Source organism: Cervus canadensis, chromosome 25 (genome assembly GCF_019320065.1).
Source record: "Cervus canadensis isolate Bull #8, Minnesota chromosome 25, ASM1932006v1, whole genome shotgun sequence".
Lineage (NCBI taxonomy): Eukaryota > Metazoa > Chordata > Mammalia > Artiodactyla > Cervidae > Cervus > Cervus canadensis.
This window is the reverse complement of record NC_057410.1, coordinates 3823333-3839820: the sequence shown is the minus strand read 5'-3', so window position 1 is coordinate 3839820 and position 16488 is coordinate 3823333. Positions and strand designations below refer to the sequence as shown.

General features: G+C 37.8%; 1 protein-coding gene across 1 annotated transcript in view; it reads right to left on the bottom strand.

Moving 5' to 3' along the window:
• Positions 1 to 13954: 13954 nt before the first annotated feature.
• LOC122427324 overlaps positions 13955 to 16488 on the bottom strand; it is a 438851-nt gene continuing 436317 nt past the window's right edge. The window contains exon 6 of the mRNA XM_043446722.1: positions 13955 to 14639. Coding sequence (XP_043302657.1) covers position 14639 — 1 coding nt within the window. The 3' untranslated portion in view covers positions 13955 to 14638. The remainder of the gene's footprint in view (positions 14640 to 16488) is intronic.

The window sequence follows — 16488 nt, the reverse complement described above, 5'->3', positions numbered from 1 at the left end:
TTGGCCTGAGAGGCCATGGGGTGGAGGAGATGAATGATTTAGCCAAGTCCAAGTGACAGCTGAAGCAGAGGAAGAAGGTTATCCATAGGAGTTAAGAAAAGACACAGGAGTGGGGGAATAAATTGTCTGGTACCTTCTTCCTCTCACTCTTTAATTTGCTTTCACTGCTTCCCATGGTCCAAACCCAACTGAAAATCAGAGCGTGTGAGTGGCTGAGTGAGGTGGTCTGAAGAGGTTAATCTCCTTAACTCAGAACAGGGCAGAAGAAGACATAAGGGTTGGGAGGAGCAAATGTAGAAATAGAACAGGACTATACTAACAGAGAAAAATTAGTTCAGAAAGGACACTTCCTAGGCAAGAGGAACTATAGAAACACCTGGGTGATAACTGAGAGACAATTCTGGCACAAAGGGAAGATGGTTGAGGGAGCTCTTATCCGACGACCTCAATCTCAACAAAGTCAGTGCAGGGGTTGTCTGCTTGTAGGAAAGGAAACAGGGTAGATCATACCATTTGAGATTAGAGAGAATTTTAAACTACTTTAGTGGGAAATTTAGAAAGAAGTCAATTAGGTATGGATAAAGGAACTACTGAGTTGCCCAGAAGACAAGTGAATTTTTCACTTGATGACACTTTTTGCATTTTACTGCTTAAGCAAATATTAATCAAAGCTGCTTCTACAGAAATGAAAATGTTTTCTTTAACTGCTTCTAAGGCAAAAAAAAAAAAAAAGAGTTCTGAGGGCCCGAGCTGTGTCTTATTCATAGCTCTTACACACGTCCTTTCCCCCCTCACCCACATTATAGTAGACCCCGAACATGTGCACACCTATGCATGCATACACTCATGTAAACAATATACTTGAAATTTCCCAAATCAGGAAAGCTATTTCTTACCTAAACCTATTGAAATTAAAGAGTATTGGTTGGTTAAGTCCTGGGTTTTCATTCTAGTTCTATTATGTAATTTTTGTAAGTGTAGTTGTTTGAGTGTGTTCCCCTAAAATTCACGTATTGGAGTGCTAACGCCCTGTGTAATGGTGTTAGTAGATGGGGCTTTGGGGAGACAAATACGCCAGGAGGATGGAGCCATCATGAATCAAGTTTATGCCTTATAAATGCAGCTCGAGAGAGACACTTAGCTCCAGCTACTATATAAGGAAACAGACAGAAGGCATCAGCCATGAACCAGAAAGAGGGCCCTCTCCAGAAGGCGACCATGTTGCTATCTTGATGTCAGACTTTTCAGTCTCCAGAACTGTGAGCAGTACATTTCTGTTGCTTGTAAACTACTCGGTATGTGACATTTTGTTACAGCAGCCTGAGCCAGCCTAAGTCAAGCATACATTTTCTTTAAGCTTGAATTCAGTAAGTCTTTACTCTTATGGAGGCATTTTAGGGATGGCTACACGAAAGATGGCTTCTGCAGTTGATTATTTTCATGAAAATCAGAATATATATGCCAAAATAAGTCAAGGAATTCAGGAATATTTGACTGACATGTTGTTCAGTTGCTCAGTCATGTCCAACTCTTTGTGACCCCGTGGACTGCAGCACACCAGGCTTCCTTGTCCTTCACCATCTCCCACAATTTGCTCATACTCTTGTCCATTGACTCAATGATGGGATCCAACCATCTCATCCTCTGTGATCCCTTTTCTCCTCCTGCCCTCAATCTTTCCCAGCGAGTCAGCTCTTTGAATCAGGTAGCCAAAGCATTGCACCTTCAGTTTGAGCTAATGTCCTTCCAATGAGTATTAAGGGCTGATTTGCTTTAGATTGACTGATTTGATCTCCTTGCTGTCCAAGGGACTCTAAATGGCCTTCTCCACCACCACAGTTTGAAAGCATCAATTATTAGGCACTCATCCTTCTTTACAATCCAATTCACATCTGTGGATGACTACTGGAAAAACCATAACTTTGACTATACAGACCTTTGTCAGCAAAGTGATGTCTCTGCTTTTTAATATTGTCTCTAGGTTTGCCATAGCTTTTCTTCCAAGGAGCAAGAATCTTTTAGCTTCATGGCTGCAGTCATATCCACAGTGATTCTGGAGCCCAAGAAAATAAAGTCTGTCACTATTTCCATTTTTTCTTCTTCCACTTGCCTTTAAGTGATGGGACCAGATGCCATGATCTTAGTTTTTTGAATGTTGAGTTTTAAGCCAGCTTTTTCACTCTCCTCTTTCACCTACATCAAGAGGCTCTTTAGTTCCTCTTCACTTTCTGCCATTATTTGGGTGTCATCTGCATATCTGAGGTTATTGATATTTCTCCTGGCAATCTTGATTCCAGCTTGTGAGTCATCCAGCCTGGCATTTTGCATGATATACTCTGCATATAAGTTAAATAAACAGGGTGACAATATACAGTCTTGATGTACTCCTTTCCAAATTTTGAACCAGTCTGTTGTTCTACATCCAGTTCTAACTGTTGTTTCTTTACCTGCATACAGATTTCTCAGGAGGCAGGTAAGGTGGTCAGGCATTCCTATCTCTTTAAGAATTTCTCAGTTTATTGTGATCTACACAGTCAAAGACTTTGGCATAGTCAATGAATCAGAAGTAGATGTTTTTTCTGGAATTCCCTTGCATTTTCTATGATCCAACAGATGTGGGCAATTTGATCTCTGGTTCCTCTGCCTTTTCTAAATCCATCTTGTTTATCTGGAAGTTCTCAGCTCACATACTGTGGAAGCCTGGATTAAAAGATTTTGAGCATTACCTTACTAGCATGTGAAATGAGTGGAATTGTGTGGTAGACTGAATATTCTTTGGCATTGCCTTCCTTTGGGGTTGGAATGAAAACTGACATTTTCCAGTCCTGTGGCCACTGCTGAGTTTTCCAAATTTGCTGGCATATTGAGCACAGCACTTTCACAGCATCATCTTTTAGGATGTGAAATAGCTCTGCTATTCTGTTACCTCTATACCTTTATTTTTAGTAATGCTTCTTAAGGCCTACTTGACTTCATGTTACAGGATGTTTGGCTCTAGGTCAGTGATCACACCATTGTGGTTATCTGGGTCATTTTTTATAGCTCTTCTGTGTATTCTTGCCACCTCTTGTTAATCTCTTCTACTTCTGTTAGGTCCGTACCACTTCTGTCCTTTATTGTGCCCATCTTTGCCTGCAATGTGCTGGTATCTCCAATTTTCTTGAAGAGATCTCTAGTCTTTTCCATTCTACTGTTTTCCTCTATTTCTTTGCATTATTCAATTAAGAAGGCTTTCTTACCTTTCCTTGCTATTCTTTGGAACTCTGCATTCAGATGGATATATCTTTCCTTTATCCTTTCCCTTTTTTCCTTTATCCTTTCCCCCTCTTTCTCAACTATTTGTAAGCCCTCCTCAGACAACCGTTTTGCCTTTCTGCATTTCTTTTTCTTGGGGATGGTTTTGATCACTGCCTCCTGTGCAATGGTATGAACCTTCATCCATGGTTCTGCTGACACTCAATCAAATCTAATCTCTTGAATCTATTTGTCATTTCCACTGCAAAATCATAAGGGATTTGATTTAGGTCATACCTGAATGGTCTAGTGATTTTCGCTACTTTCTTTTATTTATTTATTTATTTTTTCATTTATTTTTATTAGTTGGAAGCTAATTACCTTACAATATTGTAGTGGTTTTTGTCATACATTGACATGAATCAGCCATGGATTTACAGCTCCAGAGAAATTCGCTACTTTCTTTAAGTCTGAGTTTTACAATAGCTTGCTGGTGATCTGAGCCAAAGTCAGTTTCCAGTCTTGTTTTTGCTGACTATGTAGAACTTCTCCATATTTAGCTGCAAAGAATATAATCAATCTGATTTCGGTATTGACCATCTGCTGATGTCCATGTGTAGAGTTGTCTTTTGTGTGGTTGGAGGAGGGTGCTTGCTATGACCATTGCATACTCTTGGCAAAACTCTATTAGCCTTCACCCTACTTCATTTTGTGCTTCAAGGCCAAACCTGCCTGTTACTCCAGGTATCTTTTGACTTCCTACTTTTGCATTCCAGCCCCCTATGATGAAAAGGACATCTTTTTTTGGTGTTAGCTCAAGAAGGTCTTGTAAGTCATCATAGAACTGTTCATCTTCAACTTCTTTGGCATTTTTGGTTGGGGCATGTACTTGTATTATTGTGATGCTGAATGGCTTGCCTTGGAAATGAACAGAGATCATTCTGTCATTTTTGAGATTGTACCCAAGTACTGCATTTCGGACTCTTTAGTTGACTATGGGGGCTACTCCATTTCTTCTACAGAGTTCTTGCCCACAGTGGTAGATATAATGGTCATCTGATTTAAATTCACCCATTCCCATCCGTTTTAGTTCACTGATTCCTAAAATGTTGATATTCACTCTTGCCCTCTGCTATTTGGCCACTTCCAATTTACCTAGATTCATGGATCTTACATTCCAATTTCCTATGCAGTATTGTTCTTTACATCATCAGATTTTACTTTCACAAACAGATACATCCATACTGGGCATCATTTCTGCTTTGGTCAGCCTCTTCATTCCTTCTGGAGCTATTTCTCCACTTTGGTCCAGTAGCATGTTGGACACATATTGGGTTCATCTTTCAGTGCCATATCTATACCTTTTAATACTGTTCATGGACTTCTCAAAATAAGAATGCTGAAGTGGTTTGCCATTCCCTTCTCCAGTGACTGACATGTACATATGCATTTTTCCTTATCTCTGTTCACCTTCCCCCCACCCCTGATTTTTTAAAGTAAATGATGATATTAAATTAAAGCAAGAGAATAATTATCCACTAATCATATGGCATAATCAAAATTTTCTAACCTAGTCTTGGGAAATATTTAGCTTTTCTTTTAATGCCAAATGATTTAGAAAAGACATTCTTGAACATCACTTCTGAAATAATGGATGATCATTCATTGCCCTAACCATTAATCTGTGCATACCTGAAGTGTGCTTAGCCTAGCCTCTATTAGGAAAGGATGTCTTTATCAAGTCAACAGTTTCAGTCAGAAGGTAAAGATGAGCAAGAATTTTTTCAAAGTTTAGATACATTCAGGAATATGGTAGTGGTTGAAATGTATATTAGTGACACATTATTATTAAATCTGTATCTAAGGAATTCTTTCAAGACAGAATTGCCCACACTTCTGACTCTAAGTACTAGTTACACACTGGAAATTGGGATGTAATTTTAAGATGAGAGATATGATTAGAAACTACATTTTCACAGAGGGGGTTTTTCTACCCAGAGTTCAAATGTCTATTATTTGAACCTTTACTGAGGGACAGCTGTGTGCAAGGTAAGCCATCAGGCACGAAGGAGCATGCCAGCAGGGGGGACGAGGATGGGGGTTCAGGAACACCCTCAGTCTGTGGCCTGTTTTATTCAGAGAGGATTCATTGTCTTTGGTAATGACAAGGACAGAATCCATAGTTCTCAATGAATCATCTAATTTTTAATATCTGCTAATCAGTGAGTAGATCCTTATCAGTGTTAGACTTTTCTATTGATGGCCCCGGAGTAGTAAAAACCAGGACTGGTTGTCCTTGAGATGCTAGCGGAGAAGTTTCTCCATTAAGGCATGATAAAAAGCAAGAGTATCCTTCAAATAAACCAGCTCTCAGAAGAACAACACTGAGTGGCTGGCACTTAAATATGGGATGTAGTAGCCAGGAGAAATATCAATAACCTCAGATATGCATATGACACCACCCTTATGGCAGAAAGTGAAGAGGAACTAAAAAGCCTCTTGATGAAAGTGAAAGAGGAGAGTGAAACAGTTGGCTTAAAGCTCGACATTCAGAAAACTAAGATCATGGCATCTGGTCCCATCACTTCTTGGCAAATAGATGGGGAAACAGGGGAAACAGTGTCAGACTTTATTTTTGGGGGTTCCAAAATCACTACAGATGGTGATTGCAGCCATGAAATTAAAAGATGCTTACTCCTTGGAAGGAAAGTTATGACCAACCTAGACAGCATATTAAAAAGCAGAGACATTACTTTGCCAACAAAGGTCTGTCTAGTCAAGGCTATGGTTTTTCCAGTGGTCATGTATGGATGTGAGAGTTGGACTGTGAAGAAAGCTGAGCGCCCAAGAATTGATGCTTTTGAACTGTGGTGCTGGAGAAGACTCTTGAGAGTCCCTTGGACTGCAAGGAGATCCAGCCAGTCCATCCTAAAGGAAATCAGTCCTGAATATTCATTGGAAGGACTGATGCTAAAGCTGAAACTCCAATACTTTGGCCACCTGATGCAAAGAACTGACTCATTGGAAAAGACCCTGATGCTGGGAAAGATTGAAGGTGGGAGGAGAAGGGGACGACAGAAGACAAGATGGTTGAAGCATCACCAACTCCATGGACATGAGTTTGAGCAAGTTATGGGAGTTGGTGATCATCAGGGAAGCCTGGCATGCTATAGTCCATGGGGTCGCAAAAAGTAGGACATGACTGAGTGACTGAACTGAACTGAACAAAACTCTACTAGACATTGAACTCTTCACAATGCAGGTTTGACTAATTAGTTGATATAAAATTAAGATTCAAAGCTATAGCATCATTGTGGTTTCACCAGCATACAGTGTTTTTCCAGTATTCCTTTGAATGATTCTTCATCTTTACATATGAAGCATATAACAAAGAAACATGGCAAGTTCAAAACTGTGTCAATTGGTTAGTATTGAGAGCTCAGAACTTTTAACACATACTTTTTTTCTTGTTATTTTTTATAATTGTAGTAAAGTACAAATAACTTAAAATTTATCTTTTCAACCATTCTAGAATATGTAATGCAGTGGCACTAAATACATTCAAAATGGTGAGAATACAACCAAGATGAACTAGTTCCTAAAATTTTTCATTATCACAAATGGAAACTCCATGCCCATTAGCTGCAAGTCCTTACTCCTCTCTTCACCCAGCCCCTGCCAACTCTTAATCTGCTTTTTGTCTCTATGAATTTACCTAGTATGGGTTGTTGTTCAGTTGCTAAGTCATGTCTGACTCTTTGTGACCCCATGAACTGCAACACATCAGTCTTCCCTGCCTTCACCATCATCTGGAGTTTGCTCAAACTCATATCCATTGTGTCAGGGATGCCATCCAACCATCTCATCTGTTGCCCCCTTCTCCTCTAGCCCTCAATCTTTCCCAGCATTGGGGTCTTATTCAAGGAGTCAGCTCTTTACAACACATGGCCAAAGTATTGCAGCTTCAGCTTCAGTCCTTCCAAAGAATATTTAGGATTGATTTATTTAGGATTGACTCATTTGATCTCCTTGCAGTCCAAGGGACTTTCAAGAGTCTTCTCCAACACCACAATTTGAAAACATCAATTCTTTGGTGCTCAGCCTTCTTTATGGTCCAACTGTCACATCCATATATGACTACTGGAAAAACAATAGCTTTGACTCTACAGACCTTTGTTGGCAAAGTGGTTTCTCTGCTTTTGAATATGCTCCCTAGGTTTGTCATAACTTTTCTTCCAAAGAGCAAGTGTCTTTTAATTTTGTGGCTACAGTATCTGTCTGCAGTGATTTTGGAGCCCAAGAAAATAAAATTTTGCCACTGTTTCCATTGTTTCCCCATCTATTTGCCTTGAAGTTATGGGACTGGCTGGCTGCCTTGATCTTAGTTTTTTTAATGTTGAGTTATAAGCCAGTTTTTTCACTCTCCTCTTTCACCTGCTTCAAGAGACTCTTTAGTTTCTCTTTGCTTTCTACCATTAAAGTCGTATCATCTGCACGTCTGAGGTTATTGATATTTCTCCTAGCAATCTTGATTCCAGGTTGTGGGTCATTCAGCATGGTATTTTGCATGTACTCTGCATATAAGTTAAATAAGGAGGGTGACAACATACAGCTTTGACATACTCCTTTCCAAATTTTTAACCAGTTCTATGTCTGGTTCTAACTGTTGCTGCTTGACCTGCATACAGGTTTCTCAGGAGGTAGGTAAAGTGGTCTGGTATTCCCATCTCTTTAAGAATTTTCCAAAGTTTGTTGTAATCCACACAGTCAAAGACTTTAGTGAAGTCAAAGAAGCAGAATTAGGTGTTTTTCTGGAATTCCCTTGCTTTTTCTATCACCCAACACATGTGGGCAATTTGATCTCTGGTTCTTCCACCTTTTCTAAATCCAGTTTGTACATCTGAAAGTTCTCGGCTCACATACTATTGAAGCCTGGTTTGTAGTATTTTGAGCATTAACTTGCTAGCATGTGAAATGAGTGCAATTGTGCTTTAGTTTGACATTCTTTGGCATTGCCTTTCTTTGGGACTGGAATGAAAACTGACCTTTTCCAGTCCTGTGGCCACTTCTGAGTTTTCCCAGTTTGCTGGCATATTGAGTGTGGCACTTTAACAGCATCATCTTTTAGGATTTGAAACAGCTCAGCTGGAATTCCATCACCTCCACTAGCTTTGTTGATAGTAATACTTCCTAAGGCCCACTTCACACTTCAGGATGTTTGATTCTACATGAGGAATCACATCATTGTGGCGTCTGGGTCATTAAGACCTTTGCTGTATACTTCTTCTGTGTACTTTCGTCACGTCTCCTTAATATTTTCTGCTTATGTTAGGTCCTTACCTTTTCTGTCCTTTATTGTACCCATCTTTGCATGAAATGTTCTCTTGGTATCTTCAATTTTTTTTTTAAGAGATCGCTAGTCTTTCTGTTCTATTGTTTTCCTCTATTTCTTTGCATTTTTCACTAAAGAAGGCTCTCTTATCTCTCCTGCTATTCCCTGGAACTCTGCATTCAAATCATACATCTTTCCCTTTCTCCTTTGCCTTTCACTGCTCTTCTTTTCTCAGCTATTTGTAATGCCTCCTCAGACAACCACTTTGCCTTCTTGCATTTCTTTTTCTTGGGGATGGTTTTGGTCACTATTTCCTGTACAATGTTATGAACCTCTGTCCATAGTTCTTCTGGCATTCTGTCTACCAGAGCTAATCTTTTGAATCTGCTCATCATCTCCACTGTATAATCATATGGGATTTGATTTAGATCGTACCTGAATGACTTAGTGGTTTCCCCTACTCTCCAATTTAAGCCTGAGTTTTGCAGTAAGTTGCTGTTGATCTGAGCCACAGTCAGCTCTAGGTCTTTTTTTTTTTTCCTTAGCTGACTGTATAGAGCTTCTCCATCTTTGTCTGCAAAGAATATAATCAATCTAATTTTGGTATTTATCATCTGGTGATGTCCATGTGTAGAGTGATTTCTGGTGTTGGAAGAGGTTGTTCTCTAAGCCCAGTGCATTCTCTTGGAAAACCTCTTAGCCTTTGCTCTCCTTCATTTCTAAGGCCAAACTTGCCTTTTTACTCCAGGTATTTCTTGACTTCCTATTTTTGCATTCTGTCCCCTATGATGAAAAGGACATCTTTTTAAAATTTTTTTTGATGTTAGTTCTAGAAGGTCTTGTAGATCTTCACAGAATCATTCAACTTCAGCTTCATCAGCATAGTGGTTACCTATTACAGATATTTCCCCTATATGAAATCATGTAATATGTGACTTAGTTTCTTTCACTTAGCAAGTTTTCAAGGTTCCTCTATGTTATAGCAGGTATTAGTACTTCAGTTCTTTTTATGCCTTAATAACATTCATTTGTATATATATATGTCATATTTCATTTACTCATTCATTGGTTGATGGACATATGCCTTGCTTCTGTTCTTTGGATTATTGTGAATAATGCTGTTATGAACACTTGTATACAAGTTTTTATTTGTATTTTTATTTGTATTTTATTTGTACCCCAATTATTTGGGGTAGATTCTTAAGAGTAGAATTTTTGAATCATATGTCTAAGTATGTTTAACTTACTGAGATATTGCTAAACTGAGATATTGCTAAATCAATTGTAGTTGCACCATTTGACATGCATTTATAAACTTTTTATTTTGTATCAGGGTATAGCTGATTAACAAACAGTGTGATAGTTTCAGATGATCAGTTAAGGGACTCATATACATGTATCCATTCTCCCCTAAACTCCCCTCCCATCCTGGCTGACATATAACGCTGAATAGTGTTCCATGTGTTCTGCAGTAGGTCCTTGTTGGTTATCCATTTTAAACATAACAGTGAGTACATGCATTTTTAAATAGAATTCTCAAAATGTCCCTATGAGGTAGGTAAAATTATAATGCTAACAAGATGGCTGAGGGCTTCAGAACTTAGATAATTACTCACACAAAGTCACCACTTATAATTTCTTGGCTTCCTGACTAAACTTGGAGCTCATTAAACATTAGGTTTAAAACCACAGATAGGAAAACATCTCTGATTTATATGTTTCATCCTGGAATATGAAGATGATTTGTAGCTTTGTTTGACATTTATTTTGTTGTAAACTGAATTAGAAATTGCCAATCAGATTCCCTATTTCCTCTTAGTTTGAGTCACTTCCTGTCACCAAATTTGGCCAAAGTCGTTTGGCTTGTATAGTGCCCCTATTCGTTCATTCATTCATTTTTTCATTCATATGCAACAAACATCTTACTTATAAACCTATACTGTAATAGCTGAATATTCGCTGTTAAACTCTAAGACAATTCAACACTCTTTGCTCTAATATTTCAACCTAATTTGTAAAAGAAGAGCATAATTGTGATCTGCCTTATTTCTTTATTGAAAAGGTGAAGCTAGTGATTTCAGAAAGGGAAATATCATTGAGATTAAAATGCAGACCTCAAGATGAATGTTGTCAATCTAGATCTCCAAGCCTCATAATCACTGTTGTATTAAAGATAAAAGTATCTGCAGGCCACCGTTCAGGACTCTAGGAATTTCCCCTTATGGAATTCCAGAAGTCTCTTAGTGTCACCTGTGGACATTCCCCTAATGTGTCCCCCGCTTTATATAAGAACTTCAAACATCCTTAGGTACATTAAATAATTGCCTTATTTCAATTGCATATATCACAGAACTCATGAAAATGCATCTAATCTTGTTGGGAAGAATTAAAATTTATCCTACCCCTTGTATAATATATAAAGCTAGTGTGGCTATAAGCAGTTAGGGAATCTGACCACATTTTAGCAAGTATTTCTAGGGCACTAAATACTCCTATGAGAAATAATATAGAGAGAATTTCTTAAGCCAGGTATTAAAGACGAATGGTTTTAGTAAACTGAAGGGAGGTGAGCAGACACTATTGGTAAAAGTACACATTTGGTATTTTTCTGGTAACACACGATTTCAGCTGTTTGTCGTATAACCTGTTTTAATAGGTACTCTATAAATGATCAGGCACTTGGATGGGAGAGGAGTCTAGGGGAGAATCAACACAAGGATACCTGTGGCTGAGCCCCTTTGCTGATCACCTGAAACTGTCACAACACTGTTAATCAGCTATTAACAATGTAATGTAATACAAAAATTAAAATAAAATAAAAATAACCAGGCACTGTCTTCAGCCCTCCAGACACATTGCTTATACATGAAATACATAATCATCATGAAATACACATATGAATATAAATACATGTATCCAATTACTTCATGGTGATGTCGCATATAAAAGAAACTATATTAGTATTAAAGAATATCAGCACATCAAATAACAATAAATATTTTATTGTTTTGTTTGTTTTTATTGTAATATTATTATACAGTATTGTATTACTACAATTACAATATTGTAATTACAACATTGTAATTACAAATTACAAATTATAATTACAAAATTACAAAAATTACAATATTGTAATACTGTAATGGAATAAATATTTTATTGTTTTGTGCATAAGCAAATAGATTGAAATGTGGTCTTTCTCCAACTATGTGTAAGTTTCACATGGTGTTGAATTTTCATAAAGCAGTGACGTGTTTGTTTTAGATTAAAAGCAATCAGTCAGTTCAGTTCAGTTCAGTCGCTCAGTCGTGTCCGACTCTTTGGGACCCCATGAACAGCAGCATGCCAGGCCTCCCTGTCCATCACCAACTCCCGGAGTTTACTCAAACTCATGCCCATCGAGTCTGTGATGCCATCCAACCATCTCATCCTCTGTCACCTCCTTCTCCTCCTGCCCATAGCTTCTTCAATAGTTTTAAGACAGAGCTTTGAAAACTGGTGGGATGTAATCTGAAGATGGAATAGCTGTAATGTTTGATGCTGCCTCATGCTGATAACACTTTCCTGAAGATATCAGCTGGCTTTATGAGACACTTGATGTAACTGAACAATCTCGTTTAACGAACAGATATGGTTTCAGCTCGGCTTCCTGTGTTTGCAGCATTTCCATTGACCTCCACGTGGGCTCTCTTTGTACCAAGTCTACATAGTGAAGCCCACTGTCAGCCAATTTTAGAGGGAAATTAGTCCCAACCTATAAATGGATCACCCTGTTTGCTGCGGCCTGTGCTGAAGGCTATCACACGTTTTCTCTTTTACTCTGTGTGACTCATTGAACATTTTGTGTGCTTGTTTACTCTAGAGAACGAAAAGGTTACTTGTGAAGTTGGCTTTAGAAAGATCCAGGTGAGGAGCAGTAATGAAAGGCTTAATTACATTTCTCAGTAACCCTCAACCCACCAGGATCACATAAGCAGGAAAAGGGTACCAAAATGAAATCTCTATGGATATCATACATACTGAGTGAGCTTCCGACTTCCCCAGAAATTCTCTCAGGTGGTGGTAAAATATCTGGGAGTGATACACTGATGCTACAACATGGTTGAGAAAGAATTTGTTTCATATTGTCAGGGTGCTAAAATTTTGAACAGGAATGCAACAGCTAAATATTTGAGTTTCTTCACAATGGACATTCTGAATATGCCTATGTTTTTAATTTAACGGTATAATTGTCATTTGCTCTCAGAAATAATCATATTCAATGGAATGGAAAAGATAGAGTATGTTTTGAATACCTCCAGTGCCATCTATTGGTTGCTAAATTTGTTGTTTCACTGTTAAGAGATATCCATTACTTTAAGGTAAGGAGGAAGACGCTTCACACATTCAAGATAAAAACACATCCAGTTGAATGTCTGAAGGGGTATAAGTATCACAGTGAACCTCTGAAATTTTATATACTATTTCAGATATATATTTGATATATAATAAACAACAGAAGTAAAAGTATTTTAAATATTATAGACTCCCAAGTATATAGTAAGATTATATTTACTATAACCATAAAATATTTTACCTAAGTCAAATATAAAATACAAAATACAAGTAATGACTCTTCCTTATATAATGACTAATTTTCAAAAGTCTTGTAGCTTTTATAAAGGCAATGTTAATCTTTCTGTCATAAAGGAAGATATTTTGTGTCATAAAAATGGCTCAATTAATAGTATTTTCTCTTTGTTCAAGGATCAGAAATGAACAGAAAGACTGTGAAGTACATTCTTAGAGACATTTTTTCTAAAGCTCCCTTTTTACATGCATATAATAATTGTTGAATCAAATAATTTGAACATTCAAATTAAAGGACATGCAATTAATTAGTTTCAGGTAAAATTTGTTTTCTCATTCAATTTTGCAAGCACAGATAATTAAATAATGAAAGAGTTAAGTCTGGGAGAAAGTAAAGCCAGCCTTTTAAAATTTGGTTCTCTCTTCCTTTTCTCATAATGAGTACTCTCAAACCTTCATGATCTATAAATGTTCTCATGGTGAGGGGAAGGGAGAGAGGGAGAGGAAGAAAGAAAGAGAAGAGATGAGGAGAGAGAGAGAAAAATACGAGGAAGGTTGGTAGTCATGATTACCCACAAATAATATAATATTCTTATGGTATAGTGAATTATTAAAATTTCTACTTTTTTGATCTCCAATTCACATAAATGTGTATGTAGTTTCTAATATTATATTCTTATACAAAATTTCACTACCATGAACATTTTCACAGATTTTTACCTTATTAATGAATTGTCGGATACCTATTACAAAACTTTATGAGGCTGTAAGTGAAATACACATTTGAAGTCAGATATAAAAAAGAAATTTAATGTTTATTTTACTATGTAAGCTTTTTTGCCAGTTTTCTCAATATTTTTGTTGTATTTTTATGGTGACTCCAGTTTTACCAAACAAATAAAGTCCTCACAGCATCTGAAGGGCTAACTTCTGTAAATCCAAGTCTATTCTAAAATAGAGCCCCACTTCCCAGTATCTCTTCTATTCAACAGATTTCTATCACATATATAAGATAAAAGATAAAAGAGAATTTTGCATTGTCCGTACCACTGATTCCCTCGGCAGGTGAGCAAGGCAGGGCAAGACACAAACGTGACTGTAACAGGCATATAGGTACTTGACTCCTGTCTATAATTTAGAAATGTGGCGACCAATTCCCGTTTTCTTTTCCCCTTGAAGGAAATTTCTTATGTGACCAGAGGTCTTTTTGATCTTACAGTCTACTCAATTTTCAAATAACATATGAATAAAATTGTGCTACTTTGTGCTTGAAAATAAACAGAACCCATAAAAATCAAAGTCCAAAACAAGCACACAAAAGCAAAGTACTTTTCTCTCCTAAAATAACTCTTGTCTTTTCTGTAATGACTTCATCAGTCATGGTTACAGGGGCCCTCCACGGCAGTCCTTCTTCAGAGACTTGGTTTACTGTCTGGAAAGATCACCGCATCCTTGAAGATGAATCTCCAGATGTAAGATGATTCAGCATTGTTCAGGAACCTGTCTGCATTTGGTCCATTAAAAATTAATACAGCTCAGAATGTAATGGAAGTTCTCATCAATGGATTGCTATTTAAGTGCTATTTGTATACACATCCTGACAAAAACTAAGTACATATGCTGAGATCAATTTACCAATAGATAAGAAAACTAAGGGAGGAGGGCGTGGCAACCCACTCCAGTATTCTTGCCTGGAGAATCCCATGGACAGAGGAGCCTGGCTGGTTGCAGTCCATAGAGTCTCAAAGGGTCAGACGTGACGGAAGCGACTTAGCACGCACACACGCAAGAAAACTAAGAGAGATTAGAAGAAAGAATCTAGCTGAAGTAATGTTTTGTACTAATAAGAAAGATACAAGCACAAATGTGCATTTCAAAGTTTGTGTCATAGAGCTATTCAGTATTTTACATCAACATCTCTACATTTTCTAACAAAATAGGAAACCTATTGAAGATCCAACTCTGAATCTCCTGCAGGGAACCAAATCTCTGCAGCCACACAAACTGTCTCCTTTATCAATCTATAATGATTAAGACTCTAAGCTTTGGAACCAGACGGCTTGGTTTTAAATTGCTCCTCCGACACTTATTTCCTGTATAAATTTGGGCAAATTACATAAGTCTTCTGAGTGTCAGTTTCTTTATGTATAAAATAAAAACAATACCTCTTCGAACTGTGAAAAAAATCACAGATGACGGTACCTTTGAAGTGCTTCTCATAGGACTTCCCTGGTTGTCCAGTGGTTAAGAATCTGCCCGCCAACGTAGGGGACACGGGTTCAATCCTAGGCCTGGGAACTAAGGTCCTACATGTTGTGGGGCATCTTAGCCCATGCTAAGATGCTTAGCCCAGAAGCCTACCTCTGTTCTCTGCAACAAGAGAAACCACTGCAGTGAGAAGCCCACACACCATAACGAAGATCCAGCATAGCCAATAAATAAACAGATACATAAACATTTTTTTAATGAAAAACTTAAAGTGTTCATTATAGAGCCTGGTACACAGAGTGTATATTTAACAAATTTTAGCCAATGCTATATAAGATTCAAACTATTTGGTTAAAAAAAGAAACTGATTTTTTTCCTTTTCTTTTTCCATGATATTTCTTAAGAAGAAAAAAAAAAGTGGGACACAACAAAACGATTGGATCCCAACCTGCCTAAAGCTTTCGATTCAGCTTTGTGATGCTCAATTGAGAAAGACACAAACTCATTTGTGTGTTGGCTCCTGGTCATGGCATTTTGAGTAGATCAGTAATGAAAAGTCCAATGTGTGTTGGCTCCTGGTCATGGCATTTTGAGTAGATCAGTAATGAAAAGTCCAATGAAAATGGCATTGGACTTCCAACTACCGCCCCGCATAGTCAGGATAAAAGTGTTTGCTGAATGCACAGGTGCCCCGTGTTACAGGGAGCCCTGGTGTCTTCATCGTGACCCTTTAACTCACAAGACAGGAGGGGCTCCCTCTCTAGAGGACCCTCTGTCAACACACGTATTTCAAGATCAACCCTGCCAGTGACAGTCAGATTCCGTGGACCAAGAATTTAACTTTATTTTTTAAAGCCTTGAATAGCAAAAATGAAAATGTTCAAACTGAAAGAGATCGAGAGAAGAAGAGAACAGGTGGATGGAAATTCAGAGAGAGAGTATGAAATTTCAGAGTCAGGCCGTAAGAAAGTGAGAGAGAAAAATTAAATGATCATAGCCACAGGAGTGTCAGCTCACAAGAGGAGAAGAAAGGAAAGAAGAAAAAGAGGAGGAGGGGGGATGAGAGATGGAGTGAAGGAGCTGAGAAGAAGCTTATACTAAAACATGAAGTCATGATGAAGTCATGTAGAGACAACACTTTTTTT